The sequence below is a fragment of the Gouania willdenowi genome, chromosome 19 (genome assembly GCF_900634775.1).
Source record: "Gouania willdenowi chromosome 19, fGouWil2.1, whole genome shotgun sequence".
Taxonomy (NCBI): domain Eukaryota; kingdom Metazoa; phylum Chordata; class Actinopteri; order Blenniiformes; family Gobiesocidae; genus Gouania; species Gouania willdenowi.
Window position 1 is genome coordinate 11,774,296 of NC_041062.1, and position 15,010 is coordinate 11,789,305.

At 38.9% G+C, this 15,010-nt stretch overlaps 1 protein-coding gene across 3 annotated transcripts in view; it reads left to right on the top strand.

The window, feature by feature from the left end:
- The window catches only part of itga3b (integrin, alpha 3b), a 32,056-nt gene extending 17,053 nt beyond the window's left edge, over positions 1-15,003 (top strand). For all 3 annotated transcript variants that reach the window (XM_028475359.1, XM_028475361.1, XM_028475360.1), the window contains 23 exons: positions 1,309-1,558; positions 1,673-1,774; positions 1,891-2,092; positions 3,274-3,467; positions 3,568-3,656; positions 3,735-3,871; positions 3,993-4,079; positions 4,162-4,229; positions 4,381-4,526; positions 6,068-6,214; positions 6,294-6,391; positions 7,042-7,210; positions 8,169-8,243; positions 8,316-8,395; positions 8,470-8,547; positions 9,504-9,606; positions 9,845-10,021; positions 11,114-11,248; positions 11,923-12,036; positions 12,770-12,868; positions 12,953-13,078; positions 13,238-13,393; positions 13,763-15,003. In XM_028475359.1, the coding sequence (XP_028331160.1) occupies positions 1,309-1,558; positions 1,673-1,774; positions 1,891-2,092; positions 3,274-3,467; positions 3,568-3,656; positions 3,735-3,871; positions 3,993-4,079; positions 4,162-4,229; positions 4,381-4,526; positions 6,068-6,214; positions 6,294-6,391; positions 7,042-7,210; positions 8,169-8,243; positions 8,316-8,395; positions 8,470-8,547; positions 9,504-9,606; positions 9,845-10,021; positions 11,114-11,248; positions 11,923-12,036; positions 12,770-12,868; positions 12,953-13,078; positions 13,238-13,348 (2,787 nt within the window). In that variant the 3' untranslated portion in view covers positions 13,349-13,393; positions 13,763-15,003. The remainder of the gene's footprint in view (positions 1-1,308; positions 1,559-1,672; positions 1,775-1,890; positions 2,093-3,273; positions 3,468-3,567; positions 3,657-3,734; positions 3,872-3,992; positions 4,080-4,161; positions 4,230-4,380; positions 4,527-6,067; positions 6,215-6,293; positions 6,392-7,041; positions 7,211-8,168; positions 8,244-8,315; positions 8,396-8,469; positions 8,548-9,503; positions 9,607-9,844; positions 10,022-11,113; positions 11,249-11,922; positions 12,037-12,769; positions 12,869-12,952; positions 13,079-13,237; positions 13,394-13,762) is intronic.
- Positions 15,004-15,010: the final 7 nt, after the last annotated feature.

Sequence of the window (15,010 nt, forward strand, 5' to 3'; positions counted from 1 at the left end):
AGAAATTAAAACAAAGAAATCAGTAGTGTGAATGTGTCAAACTCAAGGCCCTGGGGCCAAATCCGGTCCTTTAGAGCATCAACTTCGGCCCACTTGAGAAAGTAAAAAGGAATAGAAAAAATATGATGAAACGTTCATTTTTAACCTCAATTTTTTTTGTAAAATCTGGCAAATTTTCCTCAAATTATTCAAATATACTCACATACGTGGAAGTGCAAACAAGGAAACATTAATATTTACTTTGCTGTTTTTCCAGCCTAAAATCTCTGGCCCACTCGAGCTCAAACTGGTTCATATTTGGCCCCTGAACTAAAATGAGTTTGACACCCCTGGTGTAAGGCCTTCACTGACCAGGCTATGAGCAAAAAAAATGCACAAAAAAAAAAAGTCATGAAGCAGGAAGCAGTATTTTTTTCTTTCTTTTTTTTTCCATCTAAAATGTAAAGAGAACACCAAAATACTAAAGCACATGCTGCTCCAGAGAGCTTCACCATTAACAGACTCATATTACATTATGTGCTGAATGTAGGAATACAATACTGCTGCTGTTGGTCATTCAATGATAAACAGATGTTTTATTTTGTAGCTATACTCATTTTAATCATATTACAAACACACACACACACACACACACACACACACACACACACAGTCAACAAAGAAAACCGACCAAAGTAATCATGGAAAACTCACCAAACCAATAAACTGCTCTACACCTCTCCTCCTGCTGCAAGTTTGTTTGGTGCTGCAGTGAAATGCGTCCATGTGGAAATGGTGACAAGGTGGAACTAATGTTCTGCACCATGCTTTGTCTAATTACCCTGCAGCTGTGGTCTCTGGTCACCACGTAGCTCCGCCCCTGACCCTGTCGCACTCAGAGATCAGTTTTGTTGACACTGGCCACTTTTCTTAATTTATGTCAATCACCATTATTTAGGGATAAATCATGACATAAAGAAAATATAACTAAAGATTAAAAAAAAAATACTGTATGACTAATGTAGCATCATTTTCAAATGATTACTATTATAGAAACAAATGACTATTATCATTATTATTATTAGGCACAGTATTGAAATAGTCCACAATGTCAATAGGTGGCAGTAGATAGCACAGATATGATCCAAAGTATCCAAAGTTTTATCTTTTGATGTGCAAGGTCAGATGACATTGTTGTGGTAGTTTGAAAGTAAGAAATGACATTTATTTTCATTCTTGCTAATCAAGACTCTGCTGAAGTTTTTTGTTTGCTTACATTTATTGTCAGAAACATGCCGTTGGAATGTTTTTGTGTCCTCTGTTGTTCAGGCATGTGGCCATCGCTACGTGAAGGTCTTCAAAGTTGGCACTGATTGGCAGCACCGCATGATAGGGAAGTGCTACGTAAGGAGTAACGACCTGACCTTTGACCCCAATGACGACTGGCAGATCTATAGCTACGAGAGGTGTAACCCTAATCTGGACATGATATCCGAGGGCATGTGTTCCATGGGAATCTCCGGAGGCATGACTGACACGGACGTCTATGTCGGCGCCCCGGGAAGCTACCTGTGGCAAGGTGGGCTTGGACGAGTAAACGTCAAAAACAATATTTTTGTTTTTTGCCCATTGCCAGTTTTAGATGCACGTTGTGTGTGAAGCTGTTGCCTGATTGAGCTGCTTTGTTATAAAGGAAATGTTCATGTGATATGGAGAGACCTAGACCCACTGGAAGCCTGGGACTCTGTGGAAAAGCAATTTGGACAGCTGGAAAAAAAAAGATACAGTTACATGGGTAATTCAGCATTCTCCTTCACTTGTTTTGAAGTAAACGGTGTTAGGTCAGCTTTAACACCATGAATAGAACATTTTCAAAGGTCAGTGGGCAGTTCAATCTCCCTCCCTTCACAGGTTACTCAGTTCTCGAAGCACGGAAACTGCACCATGACGACTACACAGTCGTAGCTGGGTCTCCCAGACATGACGCCAAGGGCGCAGTGATGATTGGCAGAAAGGGCTCAAACATCATTGAACTCGTGCAAATCCTCTCCGGGGAGCAAGTGGGCTCATACTTTGGAAGCAGTGTGGCAGTAACAGACCTGAACAACGATGAGTACGTTTCTACCAAGCACTGAAGTTATTATTTGCTCGACATAATTAGAACTTGGAACAATCTCTCATTGAACACAATTGACAGATCAATCTGTGTACCCTTCGTTCTTTGGTTATTTCATTTTATAGCCAAATCAAAATAACAACTAAACATTGTTGTACTGTTTGTGGGGTTATTTGGATATTTATGGGAAAATTAGACTAGAATTAAGTCCACTTCACCTGGTTCTCCTTCCACGGGTCCTGGACCTGGTCTCCGCACACATAGGACTGTTTAGGATTTATTTCAGCAGTTTTCTGCTCCTGCTCCTGTTTTCATTTAGTCTGTGGATGTTTTCGCTCGTAACACCTGCTCACATTTCTGTTTTGTTTTATGGCGCTACAGTCCAAACAGTGTCCAAATAAACTGCTGACTGACTATCGACTGTGAGGCTGGTGTGAGGAACAATAGATGTTCGAACTTCTGCAAAAACAATTACACAGCTTTTTTGAGAGCAGTTGAAATGTTTATTTTGCACGTTATAAATACCGCTAACAGCAGCCGTCAACGCACACGGAAGTTGTTCACAAGAAACGAGGAGCACCAGTAGATTCATTATGCCATGAATCCTTTCATCACATATATTGTGCATGCTTTTCATAACATCCATTTTTATTTCATTTTTTTATTTATTTACACGTTGCTCTTTTTTTTTGTTGTAATAGAATAAAAGCCCAACCCCGTCTGTGGGTCCACGCTGTGTTTTGTATTTTTGTTTTGGTTTTTAAGTCAGTAAAACAATTATTTGTTATTTTGATTTGGGTTGAAAACGGAATAACCAAAGAACAAACGGTACACGGATTCAGATCACACATCATTTTTACATTTGAGGTTAGATTTGAAGCTATTAGCTGGAATGGAACTAAAACAAAACCTGAAACCTGATGTCTCCTTATGTCAAAGCTTTGTCTCAAACTGTGTCTGTATCTGGAGTCGGCTCACGCTCCAACGCCCTGTGGCTACAATCTGTTTTGCTATGCTATGCAGAGAATGCATGAAAAACTTGTACTAAGAACAGAAAACCTGTCCTGAGATAAGGTCGTATTAAATGCACAGGCACCAGATTGAAGGAGAATTAAGAATACTGCAGGTAATCCTCATCTGGCTACTGTTTCATGTCTTTTTCTTGTTGTGTGTTCTAGCTGGAACGATCTGATCGTGGGTGCTCCGTTTTACTTTGACCGAATGAAGGACCATGGGGGAGCGGTGTACGTTTTTATGAATGAGAATGGATCGTTCCAGAACACTGCCACAGTGGTTCTGAGGGGTCCGTCCGACTCTGGGTTTGGCTTAGCAGTGGCTGCTATTGGTGACATCAACCAGGATGGATTCCAGGGTAAGACCAACAAAGACAACAATCCTCCTATGAAGGATGCACAGAACTGTTTCCTTTACTGGTTCATTGATACGCGTCACTTCCTTGTTCATGTGTGCAGACTTTGCTGTTGGAGCCCCATTTGTCGACACGGGAAAAGTCTACATATGGATGGGAAGCAAACAGGGAATCTCAAAGGAGCCCAGTCAGGTAACACCTGACATAAAGACAGGAATAAGTCAGATTGTGTAAAGGACTGTGTGTAAAACTCACTGACGCCCCCTGCAGGTGATTGAGGGTAAGTCTGTGGATAAGGAAGGATTTCACACATTTGGATACTCCATCAGTGGAGGGATGGACATGGATGACAGTAGTTACCCAGATATCGTAGTTGGCTCTCTGGATGATCGTATAGCCTTGCTCAGGTAGATTCATTTCCTTTTCTCAAACGGTGTTTTGTTTATACAGAGTTTAAGCTTTTATTAAAATGTATTGATATGGGAAATGAAATCCAACTGTTGATCCCATTTTCAAATGTGCTTTTAGAGCTCGACCCGTCATCCACTTAACTAAAGACTTTAAGGTGGAGCCAAAGATAGTGGATCCTAATCAGTGTCCAAAGAATGCACCATGGTACGACGCCTCAATAAGCAACAAGTGAACTTGATTACATTTCCTTAAATTAATGACTCATCCTTGCCATTTTTTTTCCCAGCATCACAGTTACCCTTTGTATGGCTTTCACTCTGAGCAATGGGAACAAAGACTTTAAGAAAGACATCAGTAAGACATCATTTATGTGGCTATTTATAGAGGCAGACACTTTGTTTGGAACTTGTGAAATCTCATTTTTCATTGTTACAAAATGACAAGTAGGCTAAATATATTGCAGACGTTATTAAATGCCATTTCCTTGTGTTCCAATTTTGTAAAGCGTTGAACTACACCGTGGAGGCCGACGTGGAGTGGAGGAGAAGCCCCCGTGTTCGCTTCGAGAGTAATAACGATGATACTTACAATGGCCTCCTGAGCCTGCCATCAATGAAGTCCAAGTGTGAGACGATGAAACTCTTTGTATTGGTGAGTTCACTGTGTTTGTCTTTATAACCAGAGACTCAGCACAGTGAGCTCAGCACATGGAACAGAAACAGGGGGACGAGAGAAACGATAGGACGTATTCAGACACAGAAATGATTCATGCAAGCTAGAAATAAGACGAGTAGCTACATGTGAACTGAAACCTTTGACTGTTTTTGAAAAAGTTTTAGACCAACAGTCAGAAGGAGAGCGATGATGACATTCTGTCAGGGTTGGGGTCAATTATAATTGCAATCACGTATTATGGCGTAATTATGATTGTCAGCATAATAACAAAATTACAAAAAATACGTTGCCATTGTAATTGTAATTGAATTGTAGTTAAGTTCAGATAATTATCCGCCACCATAAAATGTGGAAGGGGGATATAGGTTTGAGCTCCGTCCGCCCATCCGTCCGTGCGTCCGTACTTCTGTCCGAGTTAAAAGGCACAGCTTTTCTCAGAAACTGTTTAAGATACAATAACCAAATTCGGTGTGTGGCGTCAGGGTATCAATACCTTGATGGAGTTCGAAAATGAGAAGCACACAATTATTTTTCCGGAGTTATTGCCCTTGTTCCTTTTTTTTACTCTGTTCAAGGTGTCTTCAAAGGGGAAAGATTTTCTCAGAAACCGTTTCAGTAGTTAGTAATTTTATATTCTGATGTGATAATATTTTCTTATGTATACATCGAAGTTAGATTTAGGACATTTAGGAAAAGGTTGTGAGTTATAATGAGAACCAATCTGGTGGGAGGTGTTGATGACTATGTCTTCTTGTTGACTTTTGTAATTGTAATTGGCATGGAAATTTTATCAAAACTGTCAATTACAATTTGATTAAACACAAAACTGGGGAACCATATTACAGTTCTATGGCTTACACATACATAGTTAATAATTCAAGTTTACCTGTCAGTTCTCTTAAGGATAATTTTTACCATTTAAAAAAATTTAAATCATGGTAACCAAGATTTGAGAAACAAAATTAGATGATAGATGATATTTTTAGTGCGTTTTACAGATGATTTAAGACAAGGGTCAAAACTGACACGTTATTATAAGAGATGTGAACAAATACCTTATGGTGTTATTTATTAAAGGCTCAGCAACTTTCAGGGGAAAATAAAAATTGTAATTTTAATTGGAAAAAATGCTGGTCAACGTAATCATAATTGAGTTGTAATTGAATATGGATCACTGAAGATGTAATTTTAAAATATAATTGAATGCTTTAAAGTAATAACTGTTGTCAGTGCTTAAACATCTGTCATTTCGTTTAGTTTTCAGATACTTTTACATTCAGTTTTCGGTCATTTCAATTGAAAAATCATATTATGTGAAGCGTTGAAGAAGAAATATATTGTTAGCCGAATTAAAAGACATGTCACATTGTCATCCATCCCTCTGTTCTGTTCCTCCTGTCAGGTGTGGAAAACATAAGCATCAGACCAAAACACGTCCCTGTTTATTGTGTATTTTGTGACGTATGCTGTGATATTGGCCATTCTCATGTAAATAACATACTTGGATTACTTTACAGGCACCAGTGAGGGACAAACTACAACCAGTGGTCTTCTCCCTCAACATATCACTACAGGAACAAAAACCCAAATCCAGACGCTCTCTTCAGAACCTGGACTCCTTCCCAATTCTGAGCCAGGGACAAAAACTCACTCAAAGATCTGAGGTACAGAACGGCGCAGAGCTGATATACGGTACTTACAGTGATCTTCACTTGTTTAATTGACTCCTTGTTTTTCCTGCAGATCAACTTTCTGAAGGAGTGTGGTTTGGACAACAAGTGCAGCAGTAACCTGCAGCTGACGGCTCAGTTTGTCGACAACAAGGACAAGCCTTACCGCCGGTCAGAACCAAACAGCTTTGTAATGACTGATCTCTGTCAAAACACTTCTTCATTCATGCGTTTACATTAGGGTTGGGCTCAGGGTTAATGTATGATTAAATGAGAAGTTAACTTATCATGTTGACTAGGGGTGTGTATTGCCTGGCATCTGGCGATACGATTCGCCAGATAGTATAAGGCAAGTATGAGGCAATTTTTTATATATATATATATATGACTTAAGAAACAACGAATCTGTAAATGTGTACACCTTCATGAGAACATTATGTATGAAATATATTTTATTGGCATATTTTACCCTAAAAACATTGGCTTTAACATGCCATGTGCCATCAACTTCAAATAAAAAAATAGCCTTTGACTTTAGTGCAACTTAACTGAGGTATATGCCTAGAACAACAAGTAAATGCAGAAAGTTAGTACTTTCTTTTTAGATTTTATTGAAAAAACACAAGCTGGTCAACATGCCCAGGTTTCAGAGCACTTCTTTGTGCAGTTACAATGTCTCCTGCAGTGGAAAAGATATCCCTGGTTAGATAAAGGTACAAAAAAAAAAAAATAATAATAAAAAAAATCTACATTGGTGCATTTTGTATCAATCCGAGAATCGCGCGACGCTAATGTTGACAAACAATGCTGTTTCCGTGCAGACAGGGGAAATTCCAAGTGCTTCAGTACAGCAGTGCTATGAAGATATTACGGCTGAAGATAGAGGTGACCAACTTTCCTACTTCTGGGAGGCTGGCTGAGGACGCGCACCAGGCGATGCTGAACGTCACCATTCCCGACGGGCTGACTTATTCTGGCTTCAGACGTTTGGTAGGACCACCAGGGGGCAGCATACGCATGAATAATCTGCATTTCCCCTTCTTATAGGCTACTCACTATTCCTTCTGTAGGTGGAAGGAACCTTTTGCAAACCATTCCATATACTGTCACACACAAAAACAGTCAACTCATGTACATTTTCACTGTTACAGATAATTGACTGACAAGTCACAACTTCTTGTTCCCTGTTTTTTGTTTTCTGAACCTTTAAAGATTAAGGATTATATTAAGTGTGATGAATTTTAAATCATTATTCGTTGTTCAATTATTATATAATTATAAATACAATTTTGATACAATAACATTTACATGATAAAATACAATAAGTGGCTACCCCTGAAAAAAAGGAGCAAGCAGGTCAGATAATGGATGGATGGATGAATACAATATTTTGTATTAACTCAACATGATGAATATGAAATACTTTAAGATAATTTATTTTTTAAACAAATTCAAACCGGGACGATACATTAGAAATGCTGGAATTTATTTTTAATTGAATTGATTCATAATTGTTCACTAGCATTCATAATACTATTCAAACAATCTAACAACAATGACGCAGTAAGAATAATACGGGTTACATGCGACACCCTCACTCTGCCAGAACCCTGAATGTAGACGTATACGGATCTTAATCAAGAGAAATACGAAAAAATATTTTACTCTCGAAAAATTACATATAATATATATAAATATATATGAATAGTTATGTTGTAGTTCAAAAGGAAGCATATGCTGTAGTTATAACTTGCAGCTTTGGGCCCCTTGGTGGCCAAACATTTGTTACACAATTGACAACAGTATGAAGAGAAAAGCCATGTACACTATACGAAGAAAAAACTTTACCTTAGAAGCAGTAACATCACCCCACGTAGTACCAGTGTATATTTCCTAGTGGTTATCATTGATTTACAGACCTGTTGTGTTACATACTTATATGTTTTAGGACCATGACGTACAGTGCACTCTGGATGATACTGTCATATGTGAGTTGGGAAATCCACTTAAAGGTGATAAGAAGGTAAGTTTGACTGGATGACAATGATTTTCTTACACAGATTCAGTTCTTGAACGCATTTCCTGTTCTCATCAGGTGTCTTTGCTGGTTAAGTTTGAGACAAAGGGGATCAGTCTGTACACCAAGGAGCTCGAGGCTCAGCTTCAACTATCGACGTAAGTGTGTGACTAGCTTAAATAAGATGATGTCCTTTTTTTGTGATTTTTTTTTTTTTATGTTGGCATTTCAGTGTGAGTGAGCAGGATGACCTTCGACCTGTGTTTGTGGCCATGCTGATTGAAAACACCATCCTCCCCATCTTCTCCATGTGAGTCTCATCACAGACCATTATCCTCATGAGAGCAAAATGTTGATGCGAGGGATGGAACGATTCACTCAACTCCCGATACGATACGATTCGCGATGCTGGGTTCACGATACGATTCTCTCACGATTGAGACTGTAGACAAATGATGACTGACAAATATTCTTTTTTTTTCTTCGAAAACAAAAATAAAAAATACTGTACTATTTTCTTTGATCTTTCATTGTCAAAAGAATCCCTTGATAAACAATGCAAAACAATGCAATTTAATTAAAAATAAATCCTGAATGAAATAAATAAAGAAATAGTACAAATGACGAAGAAGCCTATTCATTTAAATTCTGGCTCTACAGTTAACTATGCAAAACTGCATAATAGTTCCTTTTCTTTTTAAAAGTGCAACTGAAAATGTATTTTGTGCCTCAACAATTGGAATTTAAAGGTCCCATGTCATGCTATTTTTCACCCATCTCCATTTGTTCTAAGAACCCCATAAACATAGTATTTGAGGTTTATTTTCCCAAACTCGCCTGTTGAAAAGTCACTTTCTGAGCAACTCTACACAAACAGGCTGATTTGCAGCCTACTTATGCATAATCATGAGTGGGCGTGTCTATAGACAAGACTTCCTCCTCTCTGCACGTTGACATAGGGCCAGAGGATGGCCCGCCCTCCTCCCACCCCTCTTACTTTGGATTTCACATGTTCTTTCATTTTGTCTTGGGGAAGCCAAAATGCTTCCACACTTCTGATTTAAACACGGTGGTGCGTCCTGAATTTCAAATTCGAAATAGATAGCACCCTTTGCTGTACAAAAAAAATAAAAAAATAAATAAAAATGTATTATGTAATTTATTTAAATGTACTGCGATTCAGTTTCAGAGTATGGATGTGAACCGTGACACCTTTGAATCGATTTTTAACTGCTCAGGTGTAACTTTACGCTTTGTGTTTACCAGAGAGAACCCGTTGGTTCGAACCAAGTTTGGTGGCACAGTAATGGGCGAGTCAGCCATGGCCAACACAAGTGATGTTGGCAGCCTGGTGGAGTTCACCTTCGATGTGAGTCACAATGTGTTTGTGTGTGTGTGTGCGTGTGTTTCTCAATCCCCGCCCTGTATGTGAAGTCAACACTTCACAAGTTTAATAATGCGTGGGTACATATAAAAACAGCTTGTACTAAAAAAAAAAAAACAGTTTATAGACCGCGGTCATACTGTGAGCATAATTGGACATGATGTTGTAATTCACACCCAATGTGGAGTTCAATCTTGAAGTTTTCATTGTTTTCTACCACCAGGTGAACTTGAAGGGGGAGCCACTGGGCGAAATGGGATCCCTGGCTGTTGAGTTTGACTGGCCGTTTGAGGTCACCAATGGAAAGTGGCTGCTGTACCTAACCAAGATTGTTGTCACAGGCGACTCAGAAATGGAATGCAACCCTGCTGGAAAAATAGTCAACCTGCTTAATCTAACTGTGAGGATCATTTAAAAAATGTACACATGTCCTTTCAAAGTAAAGTAAAGGTACATGTTAATCACCTGGCATATATATGAAAGCTTAAACAACCTTTTGGGTTTTACCAATTTTCTATGTTTAGACTCAAGGATGGCAAACGACAATTACCTCTTAGTTAAACAAACATGTTTTGGATTGTTAGAGGAACCAAGGGTACCTCCGCAGATGCTCAGTGAGAACATGCACACTTTTTAAAGTACAGATTTTTATCCAATACAATATGATTTATTACTGAGAACTTCAAATTAGAAAGTTTTCCGGAAAAAAACAGGTATTGTATAAGGAACCTATTTTACATTTGTTGTGATTTGGCCCTGTTTTGGTCTAACATGAGCCATTGTACCACTATCTGGCAACCCACTTTATAAACGCCAGTTTCAGCTAAACGCAAAACATAATATCTATACTAAATTTAGCACCAGCTCAGAACTCAGCATTGGTTAAATGAATATAAGCCATGTTATTTGGCTTTCTAAACTGCAAATTCCCCACTGTTTAATGTTTATTGTGATTATCTACATTTTTAACAGTTTCTTCCTTTTTAAAATTTTGTCCAAATAACATTTTTTTAGTATAAAAAAAACCTAATGTCAGGCTAATTTTAAAGATCATCTTTGGGATAATTAAGCAGCTCAGGTGGTGAATAATTTTGCAGGTTAAGGTAACACTTAAGCACTATGTTTTAAACTTTGGTTGACATTTAGTTTGAACTTTACACACGCTCGTTTCAGCTTGTATCCATTCTGACTTCAGTGTGACCTGAAACAGTCTGAGCAGTATGAATGCATCAGCTGTGGAGAGGTGGTGTGAAAATGTTTTAATGCCAAACGGCTGTTCAGAAATAAATTTAGGAACGTCGTTGTTACCACATGAAAACCTCACCGAGCTCCAAATAGAACGTTTAATGTGTGCAGCCTACGTATAAGGACAGTGGAAAGGCAATGTTATTTTAAGAAGATATTTGTATTATCAAACCCAGTAATTATACCACCAGCCCTCTGATGTAATGTCTCTCTTGTTGTATTTTTGTTCCCTCTTCTTGTCTCCTAGTTGTCAGAGAGTGGAAAAAAGCGCGACAAACGGCAGATTTCTCAAAGTGATCCTAAGGATACGACTCGTCCTCGTATTGTTGAACCACAAGCAGCAATCACGCTGCTCACTCCTCGTAAGGAGTCTGTCCTTTTGGTAAGCTCAGTAAGATTTAGCCGTACATAGCCACATTAGTGTTCCTATCTTTTATTACCCCACCTCTACACCTCACAATCTCATCAATAGCTAGCTTTTAGCTTGTTAGCTTACTGTGTAGCCTGTGTTTTCTTGGTAAATGGTAAATGGACTTGATTTATATAGTGCTTTTATGCTTATACTGAAGTAGTCCCAAAGCGCTTTACAATATCAACTCATTCACCCATTTACACACCAGTGGGACTGAGCTGCCATGCAAGGCCATGCACTGGTCAACATGTTTGTTGACCAGTGCATGTTCAACAAGTTGAGGCAACTTAGGGTTCAGTGTCTTGCCCAAGGACACTTCGACACATAGACAGGTATAGACTGGGATCGAACCCCCTACCAACTTAGCCATGGTTCTTGACAGATATTAAACTTCTTGCTGAATTTGGTCATTCCTTAAGATAATTAAGGCATTGGGTTACATCACGTACAAGTTACACTGAAAAAGCATCTAAAAAAAACGCTAGCAATTGTATAAAGTGAGAAAAACTCAACTATCCTCATGTTGCTGCCTTTAGCTAACAGGTCACTGGAATCTGTAGCCTATTTCTTTGACTTATCTGAACACAATTTTTTATGTTTTTTGAATATTGTGTTTTTTTTTCCTTCTTCTTTGTGTGTGGAAGGATTGCTCCATGGAGACGGCGAAGTGTGTGACGTTTACGTGTCCACTACTCAACATGACGAACTCTGCAAAGATATATGTCCGGTCTCGATTGTGGAACAGCACAATGCTAGAGGTTAGCTCGATATTACAACACACACACATGCACACGCATACACTTCAAACACGTTTGCATGACTTTGATTGCAACTAAATACAATGTGTTCTAATGCTAACCATGTTTTTGGAAGTTTGAAACATCACTCAAAACAAATGTTATTATCATAAAGATTAACTACTTATTTACATGCAAGGAGTGCTGCCATTGTGGGTTAATACAGCCAAGTTTGTGGCTACTTTAGCCACTGCACAACGACGTCACAAATGCTATTTGACAATTAATTCTATGTATAATCTTTCTTAGCTAAATCTAGTGCATTTCTTTCTTTCAATCAGATAGTCTGCAGAAATAAAGGGACTAAAAACAACTAAACACAACCCATTATTATTCTATTTTTGCTTATCCTAATGTAATGAGGTGCTAAGTTGCTGTGCTCAGTCAGACCGCACAATAGCTAAGCTACACCCTGGACTCACCCTGGATGAGGTCAAACGTTTATCCCAGAGCTAACACACAGTCACACATATTTAGTTGTGCACGCACACACATTTAGATGTGCACATTTCAAAGTTTGGTAAAATAACATTTATGATGATTAATTCTACTGCTACGAACCACCAGGGGGTAATAGAGGTTTTTTTTTGTTTATTCTTTGTTGTTTTTATTTCTACTCAAATATTAGGTTTAACCAATGTCATGCCACTCTTCAAATTCTGACCTTATTGACGTGTTGTGTGTCTCCCTGCAGGACTACTCCAACGCTCTAAGAGTCACAGTCAGAGGCCAAGCTACACTGAAGCTCATCACAAATACACCAACGATTAAGATGGACAGTCAGACCACTATTGTACGAGCAACCGCTGACAACAGGCAGCAATGTTGATATAAATGTGGATTCAGTTTGGTTGACTTCCTCTGTCTGTTTTTAAAGTTCAACGTAGAAATAGATCCGGTGGAAGGTGTGGAGCTGCTGTACGAGCTTCCTTTATGGATCATCATCTCTGCGGCTGTAGCAGGAGTCGTACTTCTAGGAATCATCATCGTTATTATGTGGAAGGTGGGTTGACAAACCACATTGGAGTGGGATGTTGTATTTCTGCAGAGGCAAAGATGAAAACATCTTCTCTGAATTGCTTGTAAAACGACTTGAGTGGTAGTAATGGAGTCCGTGGTTTAACCTGCTTCATGCATCTTCCTCCTCCTCCTCCACCCGCAGTGTGGCTTCTTCCAGAGAGCCAGCAGGAGGGAGATGTATGAGGCAAAGGCTCAGAAGGCTGAGATGAAGATCCAGCCCTCTGACACAGAGAGGCTAACTGAGGACTACTGAGGCCCCTGTGTGTCTGTCACCCGCACACACCAATGTGGCTTCTGGGTAAAAACAACCCCTTTAAACAGATTTCTGTTCACCTTTACTGATAGCACTATAAGCTCCTGGTATTAATCAACCGGCTTCTTCATTTTCTGTCTCTTCTCCAGCGACACGTAGGTCATCCAACTAATATTTCTTCCCTCTTCCTTTCAGGCTAACACTGTGTATTGTGCTGTTGACCACTTAATGTGTCTTTTCAGCTCCTATATCTTCTTCTTCTTCTCTCCGTGTTTGCCAGATACTGTGTTTCTAACTCGATTTTCTTCACACACTGAATCCTAAATCCTCCAAAAGCGCCGTTATTCCAACTTCTTCTCCTCTTTAAGGGTTTTTCCACTTTACTGATTCCTTCTTTTTGTCGGTTTCTGTTAGCTTGGATTCTTCAAGAGAACCCTCTACTACCGGATAATGCCAAAGCACCAAGGGGTTAGAACATCCAAGGCCGAGCGCGATCACTTCAACCTGGGCTTTCAACTCGAGGAGCCGCAGAAAAAGTACTGGATCACGAACTGGACTGAGATGCAGCATTACTACTACTGAAGTTTCTCAACCCCAAACTTTCATTTCACTTCAGGACAAATTACGAACACCTACGTCGACCACCTGTGGGATAGTACATTCCTTTTTCTTTTTTTTCCCCCCATTTTCTCATCATTTTTGGTGCAATATACTGAAGATTTTGTCTCAGTGATTGTAAATTTGTGTTTTTTCATTTTCTGCAGTGTTGTGAATTTCAATTCAGGGTTGTTTTGTAAGAATATAGTAAAGTTATTGAGGTCAGACTTTATTGTACCCAAACTAGTTGCAATTTCTCCTGAATCCTTTATGAAATGTGTCAATTCAAATCATGTTTTCCTCACATAATCCGGAGACTGATTATTGACGTTCTCTATCAATTTGTCCTCAATAAGTTTTGTCTCAGTTCTGATTTCAAACTGCACAGATGACCAATAACTTGATTTTATGTGAATATCATCAAATTAGGATTTGGAATGCAGTAATTGTTTGTCATTTTTAAACCAGGTCAGAATCATCATGTTAGTGTACAGTAAATTTGTTGACAAGCTGTTTTTTTTTTTGTGCTCATGTTTAGCTTTCCTGGTCTAAGCTGGGCCTTTAAATGAAAATCATCAGTTTGAGTCTGTGTGTGGAATTAGCCTCAGAAATATGAGTGACCATTATTTATTACACTGCATAATACACAAAACGTGCATACAGGGAGTCACAACACTGGATTTAAGAGTTTATAATGTTTGTCTGGAGGCTTTAAACTTCAGATTGATTGGTACGCATTACCTGTATATAGTCAAATGTTTTGTTTCATTGACTGAATGAGTGGATTCAACATGTCTCTAGTCTGTGTTTTTCATTGCCATGGAGCTGGATATTTTTTGATACAGGACTATAAGCCCACACTTGGGTCGATTCCCAGCCCTTGTGGCCCTTTCTGAGTTGAACCTGGATCTCTGATGTTACCCAAGAGTCTGCAGGTGTTCTGCAGCAGGACTGTGGCTGTTAAAGAGGTTAGGATTGACTCCAATGCACAAGCCTTGTTTCTGTGATATTGTTGTTTTTACACAGTGTCAGTGTCATTAAAGTGTTTTGACAATTCATTGCAGG